Source organism: Trichosurus vulpecula, chromosome 3, assembly GCF_011100635.1.
Source record: "Trichosurus vulpecula isolate mTriVul1 chromosome 3, mTriVul1.pri, whole genome shotgun sequence".
Lineage (NCBI taxonomy): Eukaryota > Metazoa > Chordata > Mammalia > Diprotodontia > Phalangeridae > Trichosurus > Trichosurus vulpecula.
The window spans coordinates 124,868,349-124,881,027 of record NC_050575.1 but is presented as its reverse complement, the minus strand read 5'-3'; the positions used below and the strand labels follow the sequence as shown (position 1 = coordinate 124,881,027).

Here is a 12,679-nt window from a genome sequence, read left to right as displayed (position 1 = left end):
TTCTCCCCCTGCAACTTAGGGCTCATCTCCTCCATGAAGCCTTTCCTGACTACTCCAGGCCAAGGCAATCACCTCAACTGAACTGCTCTGGCACCTGCTGACTACACCACCCAACTGCCACTTAGCCAACACTGTGATTTATCATCATTAAGAGTAAATGCTCCTAATTCCCAAAGCCCTTTTAAGCTAACATGGTGCTTCCTTCCCAACAAGCAGGTGCAGAGTCCTGAGCAGATGTCCTTGAAGACACTGATCTCCCTCAGACTCATCTCACAGAAAAGAAACGGAAACTCAGAAGGGGTTGGCAAGGTTATAGAGTTTAAGTGGCTGAAGCAGCACACAAAAACCATGACGAGGTGGTGAGGAAACTATTCTGTAACTGTAAGACACTAGAGAAAAGTGAATGGTTACTGACTGCCAAGAAACTGAGTCTCATCTTTCCCTCTGAAAAATTAAGAGAGTAATATTTGCACTCTTGACCTCCCAGGGGTAGATAGTGAGGAGAGGAGTGGGTGGGAAGGGGTCAGAGAGGACAGGACAAGACAGAACAGGATAGGAATTGGACCTGTGATTTCATTGGTTAAAGGAATTCCGGGATGAGAAAACTCTCTCAAATCCACTGAATATAATTAACCAAGCTGTGTGACCCTGGGCAAGTCACTTAACCTCTGTCTGTCTCAGTTTCCACAACTATCACATGGGTATGTATGATAATAGCAAGCCCTCCTTTCCTTTTTCCTTCCTTGTTTCCTCCCTCCCCACAAAGTCTTAAAGAGCTGCCTAGGGCACTGAAGGTCGCCTGACTTGCCCAAGGAAAACACACACACAGTCAGACCTCGTGAGACCTAGGACTTGACGCTAGATCATCCTGGCTCTGCAGCTCAATCCGCTACATCAGACTGCCTGATACCATGAGAAGAGCCCTCAAACCGTCAGGGGCCACAGAGATGGGAGCCATCATTAACAGTAGTGATGATGATAACACTGGGGTAGCACAAAAGGAGAGGTAAAGGGTGTGTGTGTGTGTGTGTGTGTGTGTGTGTGTGTGTGTGTGTACACGTGCGCACCTGTGCTTATCTGTTACAGTGGAAGATTCTACTCACTTGGCAAAGTTGGCCAGGTTCTGGGTGACCTTGGCGATAAGGGTCAGTGTTCGAGCTGTCCGGTCATCCGGGTACTCCTGGAGCAGGCTGAAGAGGGAAGGGGACATGATGGCAGGGCAGAGGAAACGCAGGAAGAGGGAAGCACTGATGAGGCGCTCACTGATGTCCGGCCGGCCCCGGTTACTACATTCCTGCCTCCAGGAGGCAAAGACTTCCTTCAGCTCCCGGGGGAAGACACTGTAGGGAAAAGAAAGGGAGCCCCAAGGATCACCTTGGGCTGAACTTCAAAGGTGGCATCAGCCCACAGGCTTCCTTCCTATCAATCATGGACTTAAAAGATCTGGGTTCTAGCAGTAGCTCTTTGACTACATAGCTGTATGCTCTTGGGAAAGTCCTTTTCTAAACCTCAGGTCCCTCCTCTGCAGAGTGGGAATAGTACTTTCCTGATGTCAAGCCCTGCAGAAACACAAGCTGTACTCTCACCTCACTTCTTAGACCTCCTTTCTGTCCAAATGGTGCCTGGGCCTGGCAAACAGCAAGGAAAACCCAAACAAAGCTTTCTGGTCTCTTGGATACTGCTTCACTTTGTCAAAACAAATACTCATCCCTGAAACACCCCATCATGGAATCATCAGGCCACATGACATGGCCTCATTCCCTGAGAACGACCTCAGCTCTCCAAATAGCTTCAGCGTAGCCACGAGACTCCTCAGCTTAGGGGCCAGTTAGAAGACAAGCTGGGTTTGGGGCAGAGGGTTCTTGGTGAGGAGGAACAGAGGATAAGGCTGGAGAGCTAAAGCGTCCAGTGAAAGAGAATGGGAGTCTAACTCAGAGTCAGAAGACTTGGGTTCAAATCTTGGTTCTGCCACATCCACAGTAAGACCCTGGGCAGGTCATGTGGCCTCCCTCTCTGGGTCTCAATCTCCTTTTCTGTAAAGTGATGAGGATGAATTAGATAATCCCTAAATTCCCTTCCATTTCTCTCTTTATTTTCAGGTGACTTCATGTTCTATCATTCTTAGTTCTAAAGTCCCTCCCAGTTCTAACACTGTCTTCTAAGGTTGTTTCTGGTTCCAAAATTCTACATTTGAATGGATCTTCTAAGTCAACTTTCAGTGATCTATGTGCTAACACTGTATATACTCTAAGGTCCCTTCTAGCTCTGACATTCTCTGTTCTCTGTTCTATCTTTTTTACTTGCTAAGGTCCTTCCAGCTTTGAGGATCTAGGTTGGGGCCAGATTGTAGAGGGTATTAAATGTTAGACAGAGTTTGGACTTACACAGTGGATAATGAGGAACCAATGAAAGTTGACTTACTGGTCCACAGGCCCAGAATATTTATTTACCAGTTCTTAATCCTCACAAAGAGAGAAGCTGCCAGCTCAGACTCAGGAGCTGCCCCCACAACAGGACTCCTTCCCCCTCCTCCTCTAGGAGGGTTAGCCTGGCTTTTGTGCTGTCCCCATCCCACTTGCCTCTGAGCCCCCTGCTAGGGCTTGCATGGGTCTCAAAAGGAAACCTGTCAGAACTAATCTGGGTGCATCAGCAGGGAGAAACTCTCCTTCCCATAGGGTCCTGGGAAACATCACTCTCCTCTGGGCTTTGAAGAGAGGAGGCAGTAATTGTTTTAACAAACCCCAGCATTGCTTTGTGCAGGGCAGGGGCCTATCATTCATCACACAACTTTCTTCTGGGAACCAGCAGCAGCTTGCTGAAATTCTGCTTACACTGAAACTTTCCAGATGTCCAAATCATGCCCTAATTATAACAATTTTTGGTTATTGTACAGCTTTCCAGCACACTTGCTCTCCCTCCCATAGCCCCGACCAGCCTGCAGACTCCACTGTTCTATATAAAGCCTGGACTGATCTTTACCTTATCTTGCCTGTTCCACCAATCCCAGGCTTCCACCTGCTGGCTCCCATTAATTATTCCCTAGGAAAGGTGAGTGAGGAGGAGGTAGGGATGCTAAAGAAAACACTGCCTGCCTAACCACAAACCCTCTCCTTCTCCAACCAAGAGGCTGGATTCAATGCTTTGGCACTTATTAGGTCCTCAGCATTGAATAAGGGGGGTTCTGTAAATAAGCTGGAAACTATCTCTGCCTTCCAAGAGCTTCCAGAAGGGTTGTATTGTAAAGGAGTAAGAGCCCTGGCCTGGGGTCTAAGCCCAGCACACTTTACTAGCTGAATGAGAGGCTAAGTTGCTTCTTTGGACCTCAAGGAAAAAGAAAGGGTTGGACTAGGTGACCTCTCCCATTCCTTCCAGCTCTGACCCCCTACAGCTGGGGGTCCCAACAAGCTCATCAAGGAGGGATATTTGTTGAAATCAATCTCTTTATTTCTTTTCTTATGTAAGTGTGTCTAAAACTTATTTCCTTTCATCTTGAAAAGTCTCTTTTATTTAGGTCTATATGCACAGTAAATTCTAAAAAAAGTATTCCTTTCATACTGAATAAGGAGTGTGGGAAGGGTCACTGAAAGTCAGGGGATACAGGCCCCAAGACAGGTTGTGAACCTCTAATGTTCAATCCCTTTGAGCTCTACAATGACATAACTGAAAGTAGCAGCCGGGCGTGGCAGCACACGACTGGAATCCCAGCTACCTGGGAGGCTGGGGCAAGAAAAGCTCTGGAGTTTGGGTGTTCCAAGCTCCAACAGCTTGTGCCGGGCACCTGCCCCAACTGAGCATATTGGTACCATGTTAATGGTGAGCCCCCTAGGAGCAGGGAACCACTGGGCTGCCTGAGATGGGTTCAACCTACCCAGGTCAGAAACAGAGCAGATCAATACTCCTACATCAATCAGTAGTGGCATCAGGCCCACAAACAGCCTGGGCAAGGTAGGGAGACCTAGTATTAAATAAATCTGTCTAGTAGCGGGACAAGACACATACATGCCCAGTAAATGCAGTGGTGATAACAACAGTTGATATTTACCCACTTTCTCTACTACAAAGTTCTTTAAAACCTATTATAATATTTCACCCTCACGATAGATAGTCCTATCAGGCAGCTAACATGATGATGACCTTGGAGGGAGCAGGGGACAGTGTGAATTACTTGGTAAACCATTCAATGTTATAGGAATGGGCATGAGGATGTGGGGGTGAATGAGGAGAAGCTCTTTCCACAGCAGCCAGGAAGCTCCCTCTTCTCTGCTTTCCCAGGTGACCTCCACTGCAGGCCCAAGGAAGTCAAGCAGGCGGGGCAGCAGGTGGGGGTGAGGGGCAGGAGTGGCAGGGCAGAGGGTGGTAGGTAGGGGGAGTTGCAGGGAGGGAGTAGCAATACATAGCTGGGACTGTAAGGGTAACAGGTAGAGGGTAGCACAGGGCACACTGACCAGTAGGAGTTGATGATCTTGCAGAAAGCCAGCTCGCAGCACATCTTCAGGTTACTCTGGTGCTCGGGGAGGTCTGAAGATGAGCACTTGCTGGGGTCCACCTCGCAATTCTCATCCGACTCATACAAAGCTTTGATAAACTCACCTGCAAAGAGTCCCCACCGTGGGCAGGTGGTGTGAGGTCCCCTGGGCTGTGTGGGAAGGCAGCCTCAGGTAACAACATCATTAAATTTGAGGTGTGGTGGGGGAAAGGGTCTTCCCCCTCAGAATAGGAGCCATGGAAGAGGGAGGGTTCTGTCTCCCTCTTATACCAGGGGCTTCTTTGGGGTATGAGCCATGATTCATCCTCCCCCAGCCCATTCTGGATGATCCCATAAACCTCAAGCAGCCCTCCTCCCCCCTTCCTGGCTCCATGTCCAGTGACACCAACCTAAGGCATCCTGCAGGTACTTCTGGCCCACCAGCTTAAGATATTCCTCAATGGCCTTGGTGGCTAAAGTGTTCTCTCGGAAGATGAGGTGCTCATTCTCCCCACAGCGGTCCACCTCGGACATCATCAGGTCTGTGAGGAAGTCCTGCAGAGGGGAGTGAATTGGGGGCCTGAATTGGGGGAGCACTTCTGTGGAGGGGTCAGTCCTTGTCCTGGTGGGAAGTAGACAGGGCTTTTCCTGTCTGACAGTGAGGTTCCTCTTCTCATCCCAACACAGCAGGTTCCTACTGTGAACCAAGATCCTTCAAAATCCCTATTAGGGTTGGGGTGGAGGTCAAGTCTCTGGCAACACAGTACAGTGAGAGGTATGGGATCCAGAGACCTACTGAAACACTTACTGCCTGGGTGGCTGTGGACCAGTCACTTAACTTCTTTAGGGGTCCAACTAATGAAAAATGAGGACAAAAATATCTGCGCTGCCTATTTCAGGGGTATTATGAGGCCAGTGCCTCACCAATCTTAAAGCAGAACACAAATATGAGTTATTCTACGTCACCACTACCTAAAAGTCTGATAAGGGAGAGGGGGCCCAACTTCAGGCCTCTGGCCACCCCCATTTCTGCCCAGTTTCCCAGGATTTGGCCTCTCCTGACTTTGGGTAGAGGGATATCATTCTCAGTGAGGGAAAAGGAGGTGATTTGGAACCAAGTCAGAATCTCTCAGGTTCCCTGGTTCTCTCCTGTTCTCTCCCCCTTACCATCATCTTCCTGTTCTAGCCTGAACCAAGATCACAGGATTTAGAGTTGATAGGGACCTTAGAGATTAGTCCAACCTCTTCATTTTACAGATGAAGAAACTGAGGCCCATAGAGCCTAAGTAACTTGCTCAAGGTCACATTGCCAGTAAAGAGCAGTATTGGTCTTTGAACCCAGGTCCTCTCATTCCAAATCCTGTCTCCCCAAGGAAGGAAAAAAAATTCCTTGCAGGGACCAGAGCTGAACCAGTCCCCACCTAATCTTTGATATGCACATGCTCAAACTCACTCAGCTTTGACCCACCTGATATGTGTATAGTAAATAGGTTTAAACTGCAAGCAAAAAGACAGTGTCTCCTCCCTCTTCCCTTAGCAACAGAAGCATTTGATAGAACTCTAGACACGTTCTGGTCAGGTCTTCCTCTGCCACCACCTCCCTATTCCAGGTGGGTTCTAAGTTCACAAGTCTGATTTCTGAGAATTTTAGAGGCCAATGTCCTCTTTGGCCCCAGTGCCTGCTGAAGTCTTAGAGAGGCCTCTGAGAACTTGGGTTCTACTAAGGAGAGGTGGCAGTTAAAGTTGCTGGGTGGCCTCTCCCTGCTTTTCTGGTGCTTATCCAGCCAAACTCAGCTACAGGGCAATGGCCTTCCTGCTTTATTCTAAGCCAGGATTGTTCCAAGGGGGTGGCTTCCAAGGGTGGGGGCTTGGGGGAGGCTAGGGAAGTAAAAGGGAAGATGTGTGGAGGACAGACATGAGGGGAGGCTCAACAGAGCCATGAGAGCTTTCTACCCAGCACTTAATACAGTGCCTGGCACACAGTAGGTGCTTCTATGTTGGTTGATTGATTACAAATATTTGAAGGGCTGTCACACGGAAGAACTACACTTCTTTAGTTTAGCCCAAGAGGGCAGAACTAGGACCAACAGGCAGAAGTAACGGGGAAGCAGATTCTGTCTCTCATTTTAAGGAACAACTTAATCAGAACTATCTTGAAATGTTTCCTGGATAAGTAATGACCTCCTCATCACTGGCAATGTTCAAGCAGAGAGGGGATGGTTATCCGCTGTGCACGCTGGAGAGGGGATTCCTACACGGAGTATGGAATTAGGTTGGACTGCCTTGAAAAAAGTCTTTTCCAACTCTATTCTAATATTTTAAAGGATTCTAAGATTAGAGGATTCTTGATACCATGGCTGCCCAGAAAACAACCCAGCCATGTGGTAGCACCAGGGAGAGCCGCCTTCGCTTTCTTAGAAGGACTGAACTTTGTGCCTTTATGTTTTTCACTACAGAGAATAAATCGCTGTTGTCAGATCCCCTTCACAGCATGTTTCTGGGGGAAACACCAAGAGGGAAAAACCTCCCCTCAGCAGGAGAGACTTAAAAAAGAAACCCACCAACACCCATCTATTCAGAGCTGCCTGTAAAATCCCTGTAGGGGAACAAAGCCCCCCCCCCCTCCTCCTTTCACTCCCACAATTAGCTCTCCTGGCTCCTGGGTATAAGGGTGGGGGGAGGGATGGAGTTTCCTTAAAAGAGAGAAGAGAAACTGGTGACAACGAAAGCCTTCTAGAAACACTGGAGAGAGTAGGGAAGGAACACGGATGGGATGAAAGAAGATGGTTATACTGAATAGGAGTGAGAAGGAGGGTAGCAGAAGAAAGCAGTGGGAGAAAGGGAAAAAGAGATGGTGAAGACAAAGAAAGAGAAAAAACAGAGAAAGAAGTCACTTGTCCAAAGTCACACAAGTCAGGTTCATCCTCTGGACTCCCAGACTGGTTCGCTTTACAAATTTGGCTCTGTTCCCCTAAGTCTCTTCACAAAATTAATCAATCTATAAGCTGTTATTAAGTACTTACTATGTGTCAGGCACTGGGATACCAATATAAAAATGAGACAGTTCCTGTCCTCAAGTAAAATCTGGAAGGGACCTTAGGAGATCACCGAGTCCAACCTCATTTTGAAGATGGAACTGTCAAAACACACACACACACACACACACACACACACACACACACACACAAAATCTTTTTTGCCTTTATTTCCCTAGACTAGAGCATAGCACATTGTGGTGCAATTTCAAGCACTTATTAAATGCATGTTAATTTGAGAAGATAAAAATGGTAAATGTTGGAAGGGCTGTGGGAAGATAGGTGCACTGATACATTGTTGGTGGAGCTGTGAATTGGGCTATTCCTTCTAGAAGGAACTGTACTAAAAAGTCACTAGATGGAAAAAAAAAAAAACTTATTGACCCAGCAATACTATTACCAAGCAGACACTTCAAGGATATCAGAGAGGGAAAGGTCCCATATAGACAAAAAATATGTACATGAGTGCTTTTTGTAGTAGCAAGGAATGGGATGGAAAATAGGTACTGGTCACTTGGGGAATGGCTAGACTTACTGGCATATGAATATAATGGAGTAAATTATTTCACCATATGAAATTATAATTATGAAGAATTCAGAAAAACTGGGAAAGACTTATCTGAACTGATTCATAGTGAAGTAAGAAGAACGAGGAGGATAATTTACATGTCTGCCCACAAGAATGTAAAGGAAAACAAGACTGAAAGACTTCAAAATTCTGATCAATCCAGTGATCTATTTTGACTTCAATGGACTGCCTGTGAAGCATGGCTGGTAGACTACAGGGGCAGACTGAGGTACAGACATGCCTAATGTATCCATTTGTTATAAGGGATGATATTTAATAATATTTGTTATGTGATATATTATTATAATATATGATATATTATTTAATGATATTTAAAAAGAGTACCAATAACATTTTAAGAATGGGGAAACTGATTTGCCTTCCAAATTTAAGGTTTTAGGATTTGAAGCCTATGGTGGATTAGCAGTTATTCCATAGCCATATTGATGAAACTCATGAATACAAATAAAAAGGCACACACACACACACACACACACACACACACACGTACAAGTACACATAATACACATGCACACACCTTTCAAAGTGGGGCTCCAGCTTTCTGTGGCTGACTGAACTCAGGTGTGAGGGAGTACCCCCTAGGGAATATTTCTCAAGACAACTAACTATCCTTCTATAATTATATTGCATGGGGGACAATATCAGTGCTGCCTTTATCTCTCTGGACCTACTAGACAGACTGAGACAGTTCCATCGGGATCCTATACTGTGAAAAACAACATCTCAGACAATCCCTGAGACTCCAATCTTTTCTAATTCCAGGTGAAACTTACTTTCAGACAACATGAAAGAAATATCTTAATCCAGAGGGTCCAAACAGTATGGCAGAAGGATGTCTTCCTTTACAGACAGCCTGGTCACTCCAATCCACAGAATCCCAGGAGAGAAGGGCTCCTTATCAGAGATGTAATAGAAGGTCCCTTCTATTAGAAATAGAAAGTCCCCCCTAGTGCAGGGGCACTAGATGAAAGTTTGGACCAGACAACTTCTCAGGTTTCTTTCAATTCTAAGAATTTAAATACAGTACAGGGGGAAAGTGCTAACCTGGAAGTCAAGAGACCTGGGTTCTAATAATGATTTTGAAGCTAAATAATTGTGTGACCTTGGGATAATCTTGGTGCTTCAGTTTCCTCATCTGTCAAAAAAGAAAAGTAGGGGGTCTCTGAGTTCTCTTTCAGTTCTGACATTCCATGGATACCAGTTCCTTCAAGTTCTAAGGTTCTATCATTCTATCTATGATTGCAGATAGATTCCAGCCCCTGCTCTGTCACTAACTAAAATGTATCATCTTGGGCAAGTCCCTTCCCTCCCCTGGGCCACAATTCCTCTCTCTGTAAAACGAAGGGGTCAGTTCCCTAAGGCTCTTCTAGTTGTAGATATTCAGTGTTCTAAGACCTCTTCCAACTCTGACATTTCACAGTGATGTGAAGGGACTTTAAAGGAGCAGAGACGGAGTAAAATTGTGAAAACAGTCCAGACTGAGGATAAGAGGCAGGCAAAACCTTTCCCTCTTCCACCTGGGGCGTTCCCTACAGTTTGGACATTGATCCTTGATAGTAGGGCCGAGGGAAGGGAAGTGTACTGCATGGTTCTCTCTGTCTATCCTTGGTCCTTTCTTTCTTATTGAAGGCTGAGCCCTTCCTCCTGCACACTTGCCCCAGTTGTCAGCACTGTATATATCAAAGCTGGCTTCCCCAAAGGGCCCTCACTCTGAGCAACACCCTCTTCCTCCTTCTCCTACTCTGCCACTGCTACTTAAAGGATCCAAATTAATTTTCATGAATGCTGTAACAGAATTAGACCCTTGGGCTGAGCCCTGGAAGGCCAAGAAGCTTCAGGCGGGTGGGTTGGTTGGTGTTTTATAGCTTGGTTGTGGCAACTGAAATGTTGGTCTGATAATGGGAACCCTGACACAGCCATAACTCTGGGGGTAGCCCAGAGGAACCTTGTCAGGGTGGTAGCAGTAAAAGACTGGCTCTTGGGTATCACAAAATTGCAGTATTTTTTTTTTAAACTGGAAAGGCTTCAGAACAGAGAATGCTAGAATACAGAGTCTGAAGGGACCATAGACATAGTATAACCACCTCATTTTATAAATGAGGATGCCGAGGCATCATTGAGTGGCAGTGACTTATCTAAGGTCATAAAACTAGTAAATGATAGAGCTGGGACCACACCCTGAGTCTCCTGACTCTTGGCCCAGGGCTCTGCTTGGAGATTAAGATTGAATAAGCCAGACATATAAGTCCCTCTCTACCCCTCCTACCATCAACATACAAATTAACATGCAAATGTAGAAATATCCTCGACCTGGAAACAAATAAAAATATATGTTTACCTTTGTAATTAAATGTTTATCCCAGATTTAATGCCTTGAGCCATAGACCTTATCCTCCCTTCTTCTTAAAGCTGAGATAGGTCTTTCTTTGAAAGTTGTCCTCCCTGGGCCATTCCCCCCAAAACACACGTACATACACACAGACACACACACACACACACACACACACACACCCCAGATATATTTTCCTAGAAACCATGTAGAACCCCCAAGTAGACTTAATGGCTGGTGCTTACAGGGCTGCTTAATGGGGAGAAAGGATTCCTCCACTATTCTCTTTGGGCAACCATTTCTACTCTGGTAATTGAGGAATTCAGCCTCTTAGGAACCGATTTTTTATCTGTTTCTTCCCCTTTTAAGGTGGAGGGAAAAAAAATCTATTTGAGAACTCATGTTCACAAAAAGTCATTGAACCTGTCCAAGGCAGTGTGGTATAGTGGAAAGACTACTGACTTTAGAGTCCGAAGACCTGGGTTTGAGTCTTGGCATTGCTACTTGTTAGTTGTGTAACTTTGGGAAAGCCACTTCTCCTGGGACCATTGTTTCCGGGGTACTAAATTGTATCACTGACCTCTTGGACCATCAGCAAGGCTATGGGGAAGGAATACTGGATTCAAAATTGGAAGGGGCCTAAGAGAGAGACCAACATCTTAATTTTTTTGAGGGAGGTAGGTCTAGACTTGTGATTTGATTAGTGTAGGGAACTACTCTAGCATTGAGGATAAAACCTTCTACTAAGGCAGATCAGCAATTCAGTCTTAGAGATTTGACTGGAGAACTAAAAGGGTAAGTGACTTACCCAGAGTCACATGCCAGTATTAGCAAAAAATCAGGACTTAAACCCATGTCAGACTTCACGGCTACCTCTACTTCTACTCTGTGCTAACACACCCCTCTCCCCTGATTTTACAAATGAAGAATTGAGGCTCAGAAAGCCAAATGACCCGCCCAAGATCTTACATATAGCTAATACCAGCAAAGCAAAAACAGGAGCAATCATTTACAAAAAGGAAGGTTTGACATTTCAACCTCTAAGGCAGCTTTGCCTTACTGATAGCATCAAGGAAAACATACTGCCTGGGGCATTAGCACAGGGAATGAATGGCTGTGACCTTCTTCTGAGCTCAGGCAGGCAGAACACCAGGATCACACTCTTCACTTCTTATCCCACAGCGAGCATTAGTTATGCCTCCCCACCCGGAATGATAGCGGGTATAGAGTGAAAAAATCTTTTTGAGGGATATTCTGGTAGTGATTTATCCCAGGAGCTGGATAGTCCATAGGCTGATTCTTCTAGGCCCATCGATCACACCTATTCAATGTGCTACTGTGGTTTTCGAAAGGGAAATGAAGCTTTTTTTTTTTTTGGTGGGAGGAGGGAATAAGAATGGAAGGGGAGTGGGTAAGATACTAAGGAAACTAACCAAAGATTTAGTTACCTGGATCCTGGCCATTATTCTTGGCCTTGGAGGTAGGGCTGTAACAGTCTGGGACCCAGGCTTAAATCAAGGCTTGCAGATGGAGAACATAAACTCAAAAACGTTAGCACCAAAAGGACCTCAGATATCACCCAGCCCAACTCTTTTGTGTCACAGGGAAAGAAACTGAGGTTTAGAAAGGGGAAAGTAGGGGATACATTTAACTTACATTTCCCGCAAAGGTGCTAATATGATTTGGAATCACAAAGCCTGGAATCAAATCCTGGCTCACTTACTTGTTACTCTATGATCTTGAGCAAGTACTTAAAATCATCGGTAAAATGAGAAGGTTAGAAGAGATCATTCTTCAACAATCTAATTCTATTTAAATATGGGAGAGGCGGGTGCTTCTCCAGGGACAGTTGCATTGATGGATTTGGCGAGATTGAGTCCCTAGCGTATTTATCAGCTTAGTGAACAAGCTTGAGCCATAGATCTTATCTTCTGCCCAAAGCCCAGGGTGATAGGGCTGTTTGTCTATTTCTTTTCCTTGGCACTTGGTACCAAGTTTCACCTTCAAGTGAACCTCAGGCCAAAGGGGGAAAAAATTTGGCTTCTTGAAATACGAGCTGAGGTTTGTCCCTTTCTTTCCTGCCCTATAAAGTCTGAAGGCAGCTGCCATCTCTGGTTCACATGACTCACAAGATATCCCCTACAACTGAGAATCAAGTATCACCTATTTTAGAGAGTGGATGACTGAGGTACTGGTTGGAAAACCACCCTCCTTAGGCCACAAGGTGAGGTAACCCAACCAAGCACAGGTACTTTTTCCAG

The 12,679-nt window shown here is 45.7% G+C and overlaps 1 protein-coding gene across 5 annotated transcripts in view; it reads right to left on the bottom strand.

Moving 5' to 3' along the window:
- The window catches only part of LOC118841770 (DAB2 interacting protein), a 293,167-nt gene that overhangs the window by 25,645 nt on the left and 254,843 nt on the right, over positions 1-12,679 (bottom strand). For all 5 annotated transcript variants that reach the window (XM_036749385.1, XM_036749382.1, XM_036749381.1 and 2 more), the window contains 3 exons: positions 4,876-5,020; positions 4,446-4,590; positions 1,104-1,340 (listed from right to left, as the gene is read on the bottom strand). In XM_036749385.1, coding sequence (XP_036605280.1) covers positions 1,104-1,340; positions 4,446-4,590; positions 4,876-5,020 — 527 coding nt within the window. The remainder of the gene's footprint in view (positions 1-1,103; positions 1,341-4,445; positions 4,591-4,875; positions 5,021-12,679) is intronic.